The 16842-nt window shown below is 40.9% G+C and overlaps 1 protein-coding gene across 1 annotated transcript in view; it reads left to right on the top strand.

The window, feature by feature from the left end:
* EPB41L2 (erythrocyte membrane protein band 4.1 like 2) overlaps positions 1 to 16842 on the top strand; it is a gene marked incomplete at its 5' end in the record, with an annotated part of 111765 nt that extends 94923 nt beyond the window's left edge. Inside the window, 2 exons of the mRNA XM_079716628.1 lie at positions 1937 to 2042; positions 16804 to 16842. Coding sequence (XP_079572754.1) covers positions 1937 to 2041 — 105 coding nt within the window. The 3' untranslated portion in view covers position 2042; positions 16804 to 16842. The remainder of the gene's footprint in view (positions 1 to 1936; positions 2043 to 16803) is intronic.

Raw genomic sequence — 16842 nt, 5'->3', positions numbered from 1 at the left:
TGCCACATCTTCTTTATCCATTCATCTGTTGATGGACACTTAGGTTGCTTCCATGTCCGGGCTATTGTAAATAGAGCTGCAATGAACATTGTGGTACATGCTTCTTTTTGAATTATGGTTTTCTCAGGGTATATGCCCAGTAGTGGGATTGCTGGTAGTATGGTAGTTCTATTTGTAGTTTTTTAAGGAACCCCATACTGTTCTCCATAGTGGCTGTATCAATTTACATTCCCATCAACAGTGCAAGAGGCTTCCCTTTTCTCCACACCCTCTCCAGCATTTATTGTTTGTAGATTTTTTGATGATGGCCATTCTGACTGGTGTGAGGTGATACCTCATTGTAGTTTGATTTGCATTTCTCTAATGATTAGTGATGTTGAGCATTCTTTCATGCGTTTGTTGGCAATCTGTATATCTTCTTTGGAGAAATGTCTATTTAGGTCTTCTGCCCAGTTTTGGATTGGTTTTTTTTTTTTTTTGATATTGAGCTGCATGAGCTGCTTGTAAATTTTGGAGATAAATCCTTTGTCAGTTGCTTCGTCTGCAAATATTTTCTCCCATTCTGAGGGTTTTCTTTTCATCTTGTTTATGGTTTCCTTTGCTGTGCAAAAGCTTTTAAGTTTCATTAGGTCCCATTTGTTTATTTTTGTTTTTATTTCCATTTCTCTAGGAGGTGGGTCAAAAAGGATCTTGCTTTTTTTTATGTCATAGAGTGTGCTGCCTACATTTTCCTCTAAGAGTTTTACATTGTCTGGCCTTACATTTAGGTCTTTAATCCATTTTGAGTTTATTTTTGTGTATGGTGTTAGGGAGTGTTCTAATTTCATTCTTTTACATGTAGCTGTCCAGTTTTCCCAGCACCACTCATTGAAGAGGCTGTCATTTCTCCATTGTATATTCTTGCCTCCTTTACCAAAAATAAGGTGACCATATGTGCGTGGGTTTATCTCTGGGCTTTCTATCCTGTTCCATTGATGTATATTTCTGTTTTTGTGCCAGTACCATACTGTCTTGATTACTGTAGCTTTGTAGTATAGTCTGAAGTCTGGGAGCCTGATTCCTCCAGGTTCATTTTTCTGTCTCAGAATTGCTTTGGCTATTCGGGGTCTTTTGTGTTTCCATACAAATTGTGAAAATTTTTTGTTCTAGTTCTGTGAAAAATGCCAGTGGTAGTTTGATAGGGATTGCATTGAATCTCTAGATTGCTTTGGGTAGTATAGTCATTTTCACAATGTTGATTCTTCCAATCTGAGAACATGGTATATCTCTCCATCTGTTTGTATCATCTTTAATTTCTTTCATCAGTGTCTTATAGTTTTCTGCATACAGGTCTTTTGTCTCCTTAAGTAGGTTTATTCCTAGGTATTTTATTCTTTTTGTTGCAGTGGTAAATGGGAATGTTTCCTTAATTTCTCTTTCAGATTTTTCATCATTAGTGTATAGGAATGCAAGAGATTTCTTGCACTGTGAGTTCTGAGGCAACTGGGTAATTGCAAGTATCACTCGAGTGTGGAGGGCAGACACCACGCTGGAGGCTTTACATCATTCCTTCAATCCATACATTGAACCTTAACATTATCTTTATAATCTTAGCATAAGTCTCAGGTTGCAGATGAGAATCCTAAGGTCAGAGAAGATCTGTTTTCTCCACGTCTCACAGTGCGTGCCAGGCTGAGTGGGATTCAGAGCCAGCGTGTTTCTCCTATGTGTATCATTATTTGGCAGTGGACTGGAGAAATGGGAAATCTGGGGAAATGAGATGCATTCTCTAAAATGAAAAAGGAGCCCATTTCAAGTCTCCTGCTTCCTCAAATAAAGCAGTGAAACTGTCTTGGCAGGAGGAGGAATGGATCCCAGGTGATGGCTATGCTCGTGTATAGCCATCCCGAGAAAGAGCCTCTTCCTCTACTCACAGTGCTCTCTCTTGACCCCGCAGGCACTGGCCCAGGCCATCAGGGAAGCCAGGGAGCAGCACCCCGACATGTCGGTCACGAGGGTGGTGGTGCACAAAGAAACCGAGCTGGACGAGGGGGAAGAGTAAGGTAAGAGCCTCGTCATCGGGGCCTTTCTCATGACTGTTCTGTATTCCTGAACCTGCCGAGTGATGTGAAAGGTAGGTCTGCATCATGGTGCCTGTCTCCTTCAGTTCGTCTGATCTTTCCGACTATCATCTCTGAGTACATCTGCTCGGGTGACCTGCATATAGTTAATTATAAACTCTGTGGACCACCAGGCATCATGTGGTGTTAATAACTGCCATGTATTGAGAGCCACTAATAATCAACATTTATATGGTACTTTACTATTTGTAAAGCACATTAATATAAGTTATCTCAGTGTTCACAAAGAGCCTGTTAGGAAGGTGCTATTGCTTTCATTTAGATGAGGGATTTTTGTCGTAGGGACCCAAAGGGGAGATGAGTTAATCTTTTAAATGGAGACATTAAGAACTCTGTATCAGAGATGGAACCTAAAGGAAAAGATTGCTTTGAATGTATAAAGAGGTAAAAATTTGAGCCAAACCAACAAAAACAAAAGTAAAAGGTAAGTGATAAAGTTCAACATACCTGGCAGAGACAGGATTAATATCCTGAATATATTATATTAAGAAGCTCTGATGTGTCATCAAAAAATGTAAACACTTAAGTAGAAAAGTGAGTAGAGGATTAAGGAAGTAAACCATGTAGAAACTAAGTGAATAATGAGCAAAAAGTGTTCAGCCTCAGTATTGTTTACATCAACACAAGTGAAAAATTCACTTCTGAATCTGGCAAAGTTTATGGTTTTAGCCAGGGTTGGGGAGGTGAGGGGGCGGGGAATATACTTATGCTGCTGTATCAATTAGTAATATTTCCTGGAGGGCATTTGGCAAAAACCCGCGTCAGATATGTTTACCGTTTAAACCACTGTGAGAAATTTATCTTAAATAATCAGAGACGGATACAAAGATTTACCTACAAGAGTATCACACGTTTATATATACTAGCAAGAAATTTGAAACAATCTAAATGGCCAGCAGTAGGGAGTGGTTATACACTATGCTGCTTCCATGTGATGGTGAAACACATATAGCCTTTCAAAGTTGTGTTAAAGAATTCTTAAAAACTGAGTAAGTGTTCCTGATCATGTACATATTAGGGTTTTAAAAAGCAGGTTTTATCACACAGCGCATATACTTAATATTGCATTTTTGTTTTTAAAATGATCCGTACATTGGTCAGTTGATAGATGGATCCCCACTGGAGGGGCTGGTCACAGAACCTGTCTTCCTCCTTGAGGGAAGGCCAAGTGCTCTCCCGTCGTAGGGCATGAGGGGTCCTACAAGTGCACAGCTTCCCCTCTGACTTACTAACGTTTGCCAATCTGATAGATATGAAATGGCGTACAACTTAAGACATATGACATATAACTTACTGCCATATAACTTTCTTGGTCATACAGATTCTTGATAGATTCTGGATACTAACCCTTTGTCAATTTTATGTGTTGCAGATATCTTTGTGGTTTGTCTTTTATTATCAATATAGGACAATATATTAATATATTGAATATAGTATTTAATGTGTTAATATAGTTGAGTTATCAAGCTTTTCTTTATGGCTTATGCTTTTTCCATATCCTGAGGTGTTAAAGATATTTTCAATCGGGAAATTTTAATGTTACCTTTCATGGATCAATCCTTAATGTATCAGAAATTTTTTCTGTGTGATTAGAAACAGTGATTTATTTGTTTCCCATATTAAGTAGCCAACGTTCCAGCCCTGTTTATTGAAGAGCCCGTCCTTGCCCCATCTAGTCTGCGGGTCAGATATCAAGTTTCTTACATGCGTGGGTGTGTTTCTGAGCACATTCATTTCTATCAGTCTGTGTGTCTGTCCCTGCTCCAGTGCCATATAGCTTTAAAATGAGACTTGGTATCTAGGAGGATAACACTCCCCAGTTCTTTGTCTTCAAGAACGTCTTGGCTGTCCTGGGCTCCTTCTGTTACATATAAATTTCAGAATCAGAGTGTTAGGTTCTAAGATATCCTGTGGTATTTTGATTGGAATTGCATCTGCTCTGTAGCTCAGTATACTGAGAATTACACCTTTATGATATCGTCTTCTTTTCCACAAATATTAACATCTTTCCATTTATATAGATCTTCTTTAATGTCTTTCAATAAAATTGTATAATTTTTTTCCCCAGAAGCTGTTGCTGGCATAGGGAGATACAACTAACTTTTCAGTATTGCTCTTATATCTAGCAATCTTACTCTTTATGTTTTAGATGATGTTTTCAACACAGGGTGTATAAAGGGCCTACGAGCAGAAATCATTTAAAGTTTTGGCACAAGCACAGTATCTGTTTTACCTGAATTAATGTGCTATGTTACATGCAAGTCTGAGAACATTCTTAGCTAGTAGTCAGAAGATCAAGTATTGTGTTTTAATCTTGCCAGATCTCAAACTATATGGGACGTTGGCAAGTCATGGGGCTGGTACAATCTACCTTTTCTACTTATATATAATATGACAATGAATGGGAAAATTGAGTGTTGTACAAATGTAAAAATAATGCGTATTTCTCCTCTAAATTCTATGAATCAGTTACTTAATCAGGAATATGAGACAAAAACTAGTGACCACTAGCATTACCAGCACTTCACCTTCATTTGTGGTATTTTAATAAGTTTTAAAATAAATTAGTTATGTCATTGATTCTTAACACCTTATATTCATTTGTTTGGTGGACACACACACACACACACACACGGCCTTTGAAGTTTGCCTGTCTCGGAGGCCATCTTTTATAAGCAGCCTTGTTAAACAAATTTAGGAGGTTAAAGTGTAAATTCACATGTAAGGTGAGAAAACTAGATAAATTTGGAAAGATTCATTTATTCATTGAAAAATATTTAGCAAGTGCCAAAATATGCTAGGCTAGCTTAGGCAGTGAGGATTCGGATTGTCACATTGGTCGACAACACAGTCCCGGTTCCCTTCCTCAGGAAGGATCCACTCCAGGAGGGGAGGTGTCAATATTAACAAATAAACAGAATGTAATTGCATATCTGATAAATGCTCTGAAGGAAATAATGTGAGATGAGAGAACAAAATAGGGGGCTTGAACTATTATCAACTTAACCTGTTACTTGAGAAACAGAATTTGAGTTGCAGTCTGAAGGACAAATGGGAGCTACCTCAGTGTCTCACAGTCATTTTAGCATCTCCGCTCCTGACTGGCCGCACTTGTTCTTGAAAAATTTCCTTTGCTGACGCGGGTCAGTGCTGGGAAGAATGTGTTTCCACTGTTTCAGCTACCCTCTGGCTGCCCTGCCAGAATCCCACAGAGGCAGCAGTGGGTCAAGGCAAAGAGCAGGACCAGGACGGTATCCCAACATCAGAAAAGAAGAAGAAAGAACTATGTGTGATGTATCGGTCCCGTCTCCCTTTTCGGGCGTGAAAAGCTCTCCTCGTGGTCTGACCTGACCTCTTCCTTTGGAGTATCTCTGACCTCTTGATCAAGCATTGAGCATGGCAGGTGGGGAAACAGAAAGACGGTCAAAGAATACTGTGCCGAGGACTGAACTCCCAGTCTGCTTCCCCAGGCTGGGCGGTGGCCAGCGGTGAGGCAGAGGGGCTGAGTGCAGCTCCATGAACAAGAAAACGCTTAGAGGAGCACTTGCCTTGATCTCTGTATTGTTTTTATTTCCTCTTAAGGACTACTCCCTCCTGCTATTTTATCCTAAATGCATATTTATGAGCCCTTGAATGGACACAAAATGTTACTGACCTTGTCACCACTAGAATGGTGTCCCCGCTGGTCCTGATGAGGAGGGAGAAAAGCCCAGGCTTGGTGGTGTGGTCTGCGCGGCCCGGGAAAGAAGGAGCCCCAGGAGGGGGAACGCACGACCGTGCTTCAGCTGGTGCCGTAAGCTCTGTGAATGCAGATTTCAGACGAGCCTCTGACTCCTGCCGTAATCATTGACGTTGCATGAAAAAGTGAACGACGCCTCCTTTTCATCGGAAAGCAGTGAGCGGCCCAAGGAAAACATGATGCAGGAGCAGCCTCTCATCCATTCACTCGTTTTATTGTTTTTTGTCGTTATTGTTCATTATACAGAATTATGGAAGTCTCATTAGGTATCATCTACTGTTTTACCACTGAGATTTCAAATCAACGTCTGTACTCACAGACAATAAAGCAGCGGTAGCAGCATAGAGTCTCAAGTTTTATCAGAGGCTCTGGACTGAGTTTCGTGGGAACAAAAAGGCGAGATCTCTGAATCGGGATGGGGCATCAGAGGTGGCTTCTCACTGGAGCTTCACGGCGAGTTGGAGTGAGCCCAGAGAGGGAAGGCGTGGAAAGGGGGCAATTCAGGCAGGATCTGGTACTGTGCACCAGACACTCCAAGAACGGGGCAAAATCAGGTGCAGCTGCCTCGCAGGGCACTTGTAGCAGAGTCATGGGAGATGAGGGCACAGAAGGGCAGAGGCCCAATCACAAAGAGTCTTAGAAGCCAAGCAGGAGGCTGAAATTTATCCTGGAAAGCTGTGGGGTACTCCTTTGTATTTGAGAGGTGGTGAGGAGATAAAGACTTGTGACTTGTTGACCGTTTGCATGAGGATATGGAAGTTAGTGAGTTGGTAGGACAGAGGAGTGGGGAAAAATGCCAGATAATGCCCAGGTTTCTGGCTTGGACAAACCGGTCGATGGTGATACCTGTAATTTCAGTCATGGAACACATGAATTTCATTTTCCACATGTCATGTGCCATGTGGCCAGTCCTTTCAGTTTAGCTGTCTTAAAGCAAAGATGTACTTTTTGTCCTCTGGTACTATAGGAGAGACCAACTGTCATGGGAATTATAGTGGAAGCTTGGAAGTGAATGTATAAGGCTCTGTCTTACACACACACACACACACACACACACACACACACACACACACACACACACACACACGACATGGTTAATTTGAAACTTACCAGATAGTCTGAGTGTTAAGAGGAAGTGTAACAGCAGATTTGCTGGGTTCAAATCTACTTCATAGTTGTGTGATGTGTCCCGTTTATTTCATTTCTTTATGCCTCATGAACTGGAGGTGATAATAGAATCTATAGAGGGTTTGTTAATAAGGCATGTTGTAAGAACTTTTTATAACATAGAAGGCCAACCATGAGCCCTTTTTGCTCTTAAAAATCAAATAAAAACTTCTACCCCAGAGATGTTGAGCTTGAGATGCACGTGAAATGTCTTCATGAAGAGGTCCAGGAAGTAGCCAAGAGCTGAGAGAGAGAGAGAGACAGGTAGACAGACAGGCAGACAGAACAGCAGGCTTCAGAGCAGGAGGTAGACACATCTGAATGTGTCATCCACTGATGAAGCCCTTGGTTTGAATGATGTTACCCAGGGCCAGGTCAGAGAGTCGGGGCCTGGGAAACAGAGGGGCTACAGGAGGAGTGAGAAGGGCAAGAAGATAGAAAACAGGGAGATAAGGCGGCCACGGAAGCTGCCAGAGAAGCTAGCTCCAAGAAGGAGAGCATAATCAGCATTAAATATGGCAGAGAAATCAGGTGCCTGTGTCCTTTGGAATTGTCGGTACAGAATCTACCTGGGAGCTTTGTCAGAGCTCGTTCAGTCAGATAGTGGAGATGGAGCCTGTAACAGGTTGAGGAAATAGGATTTACACAGAGTGCTTTCGAGAAGCAGGAAAACTCAGTAATTGGCGTTTTGCTTTTCTGTCCACCTTGCCTGCCTTCATCTGAGAAGACAGAGCATTGGTCTGACAGAGCCACTGGAGCTAGTGCAGTGATTACTAAAAACCTGGTACATCCATCATTCCTTTGAGACTGTCAGGTGGACCCTGAGTTCCAGTCCCTAACCCGCAATAAATAACTCTCAGTTGTGTTGCTCTCTGTGCTAGCCTGCGTCTATGAACACCAGTTTCTAAACACGATAATATTGTGTTCCAACCAACATTTCAAAGTCAGGGTGATGTTCACGGTTTCAAAATGAACTCGCAAAAACAACAGGAAACTAGCATCAGCTGTCTACCCTGACAGGAGGGAAGAATGGCGTTGGCTGAATGGAGCTCTAGCCGATCACGAGCTACTCATTTACATGCGAGCGTCTCCCTGTCCCTGAAAGAAAAGCACCAGCCTATTGGCTTCCAGATGACGATTTTCAATTCAGGGATGTTTCAGGCATATCGGTTTCAGTTGTGTTGCATTTTTATTTTATAAGTTTGCCTAGTTGTATTACTCTCGTACCAGAAATTAGCATTTTATTACAGCTTAGTTTTCAATATAAGTTAATCAAACATAACATGAAGACTTCTACCTAGAAATGAAAAGCCATTTTGGATTTAGTGAGTTTTAGGCACTGCCAGTTTTCACTGTGGATTGCTGGGGAATACTCTGTTTAACATTTATAAATCTGGCAGGTGCAATCAGTGAGTCACAATATATTTGAACTACCCAACAGAAGAGGCGCTGGATGCCCCTGCCATTGTGCGTTCATTAGCATCTGGGAGTCACTGATTCCCCGGAGTTTACTCTTGGACAGAATCATTACTGACTGTTTTTTTTTTTTTTTTTTTTTAAATCTTTTTGCGGTACGCGGGCCTCTCACTGTTGTGGCCTCTCCCGTTGTGGAGCACAGGCTCCGGACGCGCAGGCTCAGCGGCCATGGCTCACGGGCCCAGCCGCTCCACGGCATGTGGGATCTTCCCGGACCGGGACCGGGACACGAACCCGTGCCCCCTACATCGGCGGGCGGACCCTCAACCACTGCACCACCAGGGAAGCCCCTGACTGTTGTTTTTACAAATAAAACTATATGTATTTTTTCTGGCAACAAAAAAGCAGAGGCGGTCATAATTTTTTGAAAGAGAAAGATGGTAGAAAATGTAAGTGACCCATAATTGCTCTGCTCCTAGAGATAGATCATCCCTTTCACAGTGTATATATACTTGTAAGCACATACTCAGATGCACTCACATGTGTTCTCACACCTCTATTTCTATAGGCTGATCCTGTTGATTCTATCACACATCCGGCTTTTTTCTCCACTTCACAGTACCTTGTAGATAAGTTTGCCCATCATTATCTCATCATTTTCCAACAGCCATCGAATAGATGCAGGATGGTTTACTTGACCCCTATTAATGGGCATTTAGGCTATTCCTCAGTTTTCACAAGTAAATTCACAGCTGCAAAGATTATACTTGTGTGTACGTTTGGGGGGCATTAACTTCATTGTTTCTCTAGGACAGATATTTTTAAAAATTAGAGTTGGTGTGTTAAAGGTTTCTTTTTGACATATTGCCCACCTGCCCTCCTTAGAGGTTCTACAAAGTTAGATGCCCACTAGCAGTTTAAGAATATCCCCGTTTCCCCGCATCCTTGCCAACACTAAAGATTAGACGACATTTGAAAAGTCTTTGCCAACCTGGTGAGGAAAGAGCATTTGTCCCCCCCCCCCCGTTTTTTTAAATTGTGAGGAAAGAGCATTTTTTAATTGTTACTATTGTTCATTGCTAAGGAGGTCACAGTATACATATTCAAACATATATAAATATATGTGCACACAAACACAATTTGCATTTCTTTGAATTGCCGGTTTGGGTCCTTTGTCCATGTATCCAGGTGTTTATCATCTTTTATCTTTTACAGAGTTAAGGTTATTAATCTCTTAGTCACAAATGCTGGATGTTTTCTCCAGTTTTTCATTATTTTGGGGAATTTAAAGTGGCACCGAAAAGAGGGGGAGAGAGCAAGACAAAATTGACAAACAGGAGACAGGCAGGCCGTATCCAGAGTTTTGGTTTGTTTTTCAGCCCAAACAGTATGTCACGGAATTTGAGTTAATTATTAATGCTTAAAATGGAAAGATATCTAGCGATTCGAGAAACATCAGAAGCTCTAACACTGAGCATGCTTTCTCTCAAGGCTGCAATGGCTCAGTACGTGCAGCCACTTTAGGGGAAGGAGGGGCTCTCCAAGTCCCCAGTGTCTCTTCCTTCCCATCTCTTCATGTTGAGGTCCCGGTGCCCCGTCTCCCCACTTACTTGTTACCCAGCCAGCCTCTGAGGAGTGTGGAGGTGGTGGTTATGACTTTAATGTACCCTAGTGCAGGGTGTATTTAAGAGTATGGGAATTAAAAGAATATTTAATTTAAAACTGCATATAGACCATCTTCTTCCCCACCCCCTTTTTATGAGGAAATAGAATCCTAGAGATTTGCCATAGGTCCCTCCTCTATAAGAACCATCAAATACCATCCATGTGTAGAGCTGAGTATAGTTTCATTTGTTTCAAGAACTTGTTTAATGTTAGATATCTCAGGTACTAGCTTTTAATAGTAATTTTAAATTTTAATGTAAACTTGTGGGTAGGTTAGGACAGAATTTTACTGGGGGAACAAATTAGTAATAAGTCTGTGTGTATGTGTGTGTGTTTTTAAGATACTCCTGTACTCATGAGGATTACAGTCCCAGGACATGTTGGCCCTATGTTTATTTAACTCTCATGCATCAGAATAGTTAGTATTAGAGCAAGTGAGAATCTAGTCTTGTTCTGTTCAGCATGGTAGCCAGTACTCACGTGTGGCTCTTGAGCATTTGAAATGTATTCCAAATTGAGCATTGAAATGCTATTCCAAATAGAGATGTCCTGTAAGTATAAAATAACATACTGGATGCTGTAGAGGTAAGAAAAAATTCTTAACTAATAAGTGACGGAGTTGGGTCTGGAGATGAATTGTTTTGATTCCCACTAACCTTCCTATTTAATGAAAATATGAAACGAACATTAAGTGAGTTCTATTCATATGTAGTTCAAAGACGTTTTTCTAAAAGATAAGGGTTTTGTTACTGTTTTTCTAAAGCACAACTTTTATTTGATACTACAGAGAAATTTTTTTCATCTCTACTCATGAACCTAAGATTGACAAAAGCTTAGCTAGAATAAAGTATACCGAGTGTGCCTTACTGTAGTCCATTTGTTATTTAAAAGAAGCTTTAAGATTTTGTGGAATGCTTTCCTATCAAGTTCTCACAAGATTTGAACTCAGCAGAGTGAATGAGAAGACCTTCCTCTAGCTTTAGGGCCGAATACTAACTACTTTTAGAAATCTTTGTCAAAGCTTCAGATTTGGGAGATTCGGGAAAACCAGTTTTTTAAAGAACTAAGAGTCCTCCTGGGATATCACATAAGTGTTATTCAACAAAAGAGAACAGAAAAATGAACCTGAAATTTTTTCCACTTAAATCAGCAGATGAAACTAATGGTGAGGACAGGCAGTAGTGCTTTGTTCCTAGAATACAATTCTGTTTATTTTTCCCCTCCCAAGCCCTTGCTTTGCAGCCTGGCCTTGCCTTGCAGATTAGTTGCTATTACTTCATTCATGGATTCATTGATGTATATTGGGAACATACTGCGTTCAAGGGACTATGGTAGTTGTGAGAAAGGTAAATGCGTAGGAACAAGTGTACAAATAACATACAGGGTAAAAAATAGTGTTTAAAGAGAAGCCTAGGACTTCCCTGGTGGCACAGTGGTTAAGAATCCTCCTGCCAATGCAGGGGACATGGGTTCGATCCCTGGTCTGGGAAGATCCCACACGCCACGGAGCAACTAAGCTCGTGCGACACAGCTACTGAGCCTGCACTCTAGAGCTGGTGCGCCTAGAGCCCATGCTCTGCAACAAGAGAAGCCACTGCAGTGAGAAGCCCGCGCACCACAATGAAGAGTAACCCCCCCTCTCGCTGCAACTAGAGAAAGCCCACGCACAGCAACGAAGACCCAACACAGCGATAGATAGATAGATAGATACATAGATAGAAGCCTAGCTAAAGGGCTATGAAAGTCAACAGGAGAAACTGTTTCTGGTTGGCAGATCAGGGAAGACTTCCCCGAAAAGGAGCAGAAAGCTCCTGTGTGCAGAGTGCGGGGAGGATTTGAACATACAGAGAGGGGCAGAGAGGAGAGAGCACATAGGAAAACCACGGGCTGGACATCAGGAGAAGCAAATCCTACGTTGTGTCTGTGTGTTGAATTCCAGCAGGGGCTGGAAAGATTTGTCAAAGGCGAATTGCAAAGGGGATTACACTCCGTGTTAGTACCTTAGTTTAGGCTTTGCTCTATAGGTCATCTGCGTAAGGGAAGAGCATTTTCAGCACCATCCTTCAGTAAGATTAATTTCTCAGTGGTGTGCAGGATTGATTGAAAGGATGCTTGATTGGATGAAGTACCCTGTAAAGAAACCATTATACTGGTTCATGCAATTATTAATGGGGAAGCTGAACTGGACATCTCTGTCTTTAAGAGGAGAGTTGAATTGGGTTTGGAAGTAAAACCAGGAATGAAATATCATATGTGAAAACCCATAATAATAGTATCAGCTCACATTTAATGAGTGCCTACTCTGTGCTGAGCTTTGTTGGAGAACTTTGCCATTTATTTCAGTTAGTTCTTACAGTCACTTAGGATGTAGATGACAACACCGAGGCCTGGAGAGGTCAAGTCCCTCCCCCAGTCACACAGTCGGTGAGTAGCAGAGCCAGAGTTGACCGTCCGTCAGTCTGAATCCACACTGCATATTGCTTTGCTGAGGGATTCATGATGGGAACCTTTCAAGTAACAAACTCCCACTGATGTAGTTGAAACACTTCATTTTAGAAAAATTTATTTTGGACAGAATGTCTTTGAAGTTGCAGCTACGATATATAGCTAAACGAACAATACAACCATTATTTTATAAAATAATCATGTTTAAAAATGAGGCAAAATTGATGATGCTTTCATTTGACAGGATATTCCAAAATTGCGGTGTGTAGTAATTCTTTAGGTGGAGTGACTGGAATGTGCATAAAGGCTCTAACACAAAGATGACTCTTAGCTTTAAAGAAAACCCATTTAATTGGCCTGCCGAGATCACTGACAGCTCACCCTTTCCTCAGAGGTCAGGGAGCATGACTGGCTTAAAAACTGAAAGAGATTTGACGATTACAGGGTGGGAGGAAAAGGAGATGCTCTTCCTAAAACGCCCTCTGGAGGGGAAATAACTGCAACTAAGAGGCAGAGACAAGCCTTTTTTTTTTTTTTTTTTTTTTAAGAAACATCTTTATTGGAGTATAATTGCTTTCCAATGGTGTGTTAGTTTCTGCTGTATAACAAAGTGAATCAGCTATACATATACATATACATACATCCCCATATCTCCTCCCTCTTGTGTCTCCCTCCCACCCTCCCTATCCCACCCGTCTACCTCTAGGTGGTCACACAGCACTGAGCTGATCTCCCTGTGCTATGCGGCTGCTTCCCACTAGCTATCTATTTTACATTTGGTAGTGTATATATGTCCATGCCTCTCTCTCACTTCGTCCCAGCTAACCCTTCCCCCGCCATGTCCTCAAGTCCATTCTGTACGTCTGCGTCTTTATCCCTGTCCTGCCCCTAGGTTCTTCAGAACTGAGACAAGCCTTTTTTGTTTTGTTTTGTTTGAGAACAAATGGAAATTCAGGGAAAACATCTCAAAATTGACTCTCCTGGAAGCAAAAATACTTAATTGACTTGTGATGCTAGCAAGCTTTGAACTGAATTTTTGTCTTTGAAGTGAAATTATGTTGGCGTGTATGTTAGCAAGCACAATATATCTGGTACTCAGAGGGGACAGAGATCAGGGGGCCAAGCTTGTCCTGAAAGACCTAAATCTGAGACATGAGCCTCAAAGGGCTCACATCACATGAGAGCCTCCTAAGAAAAGAGCAACCCCCAAAAGAGCATTAATATACTCAGGCAAACCAAGGGATACAAAGCCATTTTGTTGAATTATTTGTAGAAGAGATATTGAGTGCCATTTGACCGAAAAGGAAAAAACACTAGATTTCATTTTTCCTTCTGTATTCAGAAGCCACACAAATATCTGTGAGAGCAGGAAACGCCAGTAGGTTAGGGAGCAGATTCCATAGAAGCAGTTCTCAAGCTTAATGGTCTCAGGAACACTTAAAAATTATTGAAGAGCCCAAAGAGTTTTTTGTTTATGTGAATTTTATTAATTGAAATTTGATCTATTTATATTATAAATCAAATAGTTTTCAAGATATTTATTCAGTTAAAAATAATCACCTAGTGAAAGAAGCCTGTCTGAAAAGGTATCATGTACTGTATGATTCTAACTATATGCCATCCTGGAAAAGGCAAAATGACTAAGACAGTAAAAAGATCTGTGGTTGCCACTGACCCCACTAGAAGAGTCTGTAAATATTGGGAAGCTATCAAGCTCAAGGTGGCCAAAATACAATTTCCAAGAGTTATAATTTTCACACGAAAGCTTGAATTTTATCATTGGCAACAAGTTCTGTCAGTTGTTTGCCTTGAAGTGACAGGCTCATCTCATTTTCAAGAAAATGCCTGCCAAGTATCCAAATTGAGCAGCGTCATTTGTCAGTAATTCTTTCAAGTAAAGAAAGTGTTTTAATGAAAACAGCAGCTTCAACTCACAATTCAAACATTCATACAAATTCACTTTCCTCCTAGACATCTACTGTACTTCTCTGTATGCAGCAGGAATGTGTTATGCATACGTTCCATTTCATCACACAGAATATTAAAAAGATGTACTCCAGGGTAGAGATGTAAGAAAATTAATATTCTTTTCTGTTTCATCCAGGACATCCTTAAGTGAAACTGGCTTGCTTGCTTGCTTGCTTTTTATTTCACTGCGAGTGCATGGTGGTAAAGAATGCAGTGACTTCGGGTACAGTTTGGTGTCACTGCCTTGACCTGTGCTAAGATGCCAACAGGTTTACTGACCATTGTTTCTGCATCATCAGTGAAAATGTCCACACCCGACAAGGGTAGAGAGTGTCTTAGGATGATTATGAAATAGTTTTGACTTTATAACCCCCTGCAAGAGCCATGGTGACCCCCAAGGTCTGCAGACCACAATTTGAGAACTGGTGGGTCTAAATTATAGTGGTAATACAAACATTGTAAGAATTAACTATTTCCTGGTCTAACCACAGAGAAATTTATCATACTTGCATTTTTGGCTCTAGGATTTTATATTCTTACAATGAAAATTCTGTTTTAAAATTAAATATGCAAATTGAGAGCCAAGGAAGAATAAAATGAAAGTTTAGAAATAACTGAAATTCATAAACTATCATTTAAAGCCGAATTTCACACTGGAGTACACGGACCTCATGTTTATTTAGGAAATAGTTGCATTGTGCCTTACATAAATAATTTACTCATGTTTTCAAAATCTCAAGCTATATTACTGCCCTGTGGTAATTGAATCTTCATTAATCGGAAAGGTTATGTTTTCTTCATTATTTTAACTATTTCAGATAAGAGCCACAGCTTTGCATTTTTATTGAGACTCCCCTCTGGATGAGTGCTTTACCACTTGTCATTAGGATGATTTTTTTTTAAGTGCATATTTGCTGTTCACCAAATCAGTTTCTGGAGTAGAGCCTGCTCCAGATTGAGACCATGTGAGCCCCTGTCTCTGGAAACTCCGAGGTTGTGCTTTTCAGATGACTTCATAGAACTGTGCTTGAACTTGACTGATTTCCCACGGCTCATCAGGCACACTGAGAAAGATAAATTGAAGACTGCACTGGACACTCTGTAAAGACTTAAGGCAAAGTAGGCAACCGGCATGTATCCTTGAAGAATTTAGACATAGAATTAGACCTGTAATTAGATGAAACAGCTACATTGACCTGTTCTCACAATGGCCAAAAGAGGGGGACACAAACTAAGGAACGTGACTTTAGTAGTTAGAAATGTTCAGTGACATTGTATAGTCTGGGGGTGGGAAACTGAAGCAAGGAAATAGTGGTTTGGGTTTTTTTTTTGTTTACTTGACCAAAATTCTGATAACATAAAATATAACTCATACTTAACAGCTATAACCATATCCAAACTGGAGGTGAATGATGACACTGTCAAAAGTGAAAGTAGGTTGAATTAATTACAATAATTAATATCTGTCAATTTGCATTAACAAAGAATCCAGAAATCTGTGTCCCCACCCCATTCATTCCTGTCCTCCACCCCATACATCTGTATACTCATCTTACCTATCAGGCACTTTCTCACTTTCTTGCATCTTTCCTCATTCTTTTCTCCCAACCTGAGGCAACTTTTACTCATTTCAATGAAGTCAAAATTACTTTTTCTTCTTCTTTGAATCTAACTTCAGAACCTACATTGGTTTCTCTTTTTTTTAGATTTTTATTATATGAATTACCTCTGGTTTTATTGATTGATTGATTGATTGCTGTGTTGGGTCTTCATTTCTGTGCGAGGGCTTTCTCTAGTTGTGGCAAGTGGGGGCCACTCTTCATCGCGGTGCTTGGGCCTCTCACTATCGCGGCCTCTCTTATTGCGGAGCACTGGCTCCAGACGCGCAGGCTCAGTATTTGTGGCTCACGGGCCTAGTTGCTCCACGGCATGTGGGATCCTCCCAGACCAGGGCTCGAACCTGTGTCCCCTGCATTAGCAGGCAGACTCTCAACAACTGCGCCACCAGGGAAGCCCCTACCTCTGTTTCATAGTTAACTTTTTGGTCAGATTCTTATTTGCCAGTTGTTTCTCGTGTGCTAGTCAATCCTTCAGGTATTTTAAGGCCCTCAAGGGTGGATCAGGCTCTCATGCTTGTCTTCTGGCAAAATACTGTTTACTATAGAACCAGGCAGATGGGAACTGTTTATTACTTGATTTGGAATTTGGTGAATCTTACTTACATTTTTTTCCCAAACCTGTCTTTGGAATATTTAAGCCTTGTCTCTTTTTTTTTCCTCCTAGAAATTCATTTTATAGACAACATTCAACTTTGTGAACCTG

This window comes from Hyperoodon ampullatus (assembly GCF_949752795.1).
Source record: "Hyperoodon ampullatus genome assembly, chromosome: 12".
Taxonomy (NCBI): Eukaryota; Metazoa; Chordata; class Mammalia; order Artiodactyla; family Ziphiidae; genus Hyperoodon; species Hyperoodon ampullatus.
The sequence above is the reverse complement of the archived record's forward strand: the minus strand, read 5'-3'. Positions and strand labels throughout refer to the sequence as shown.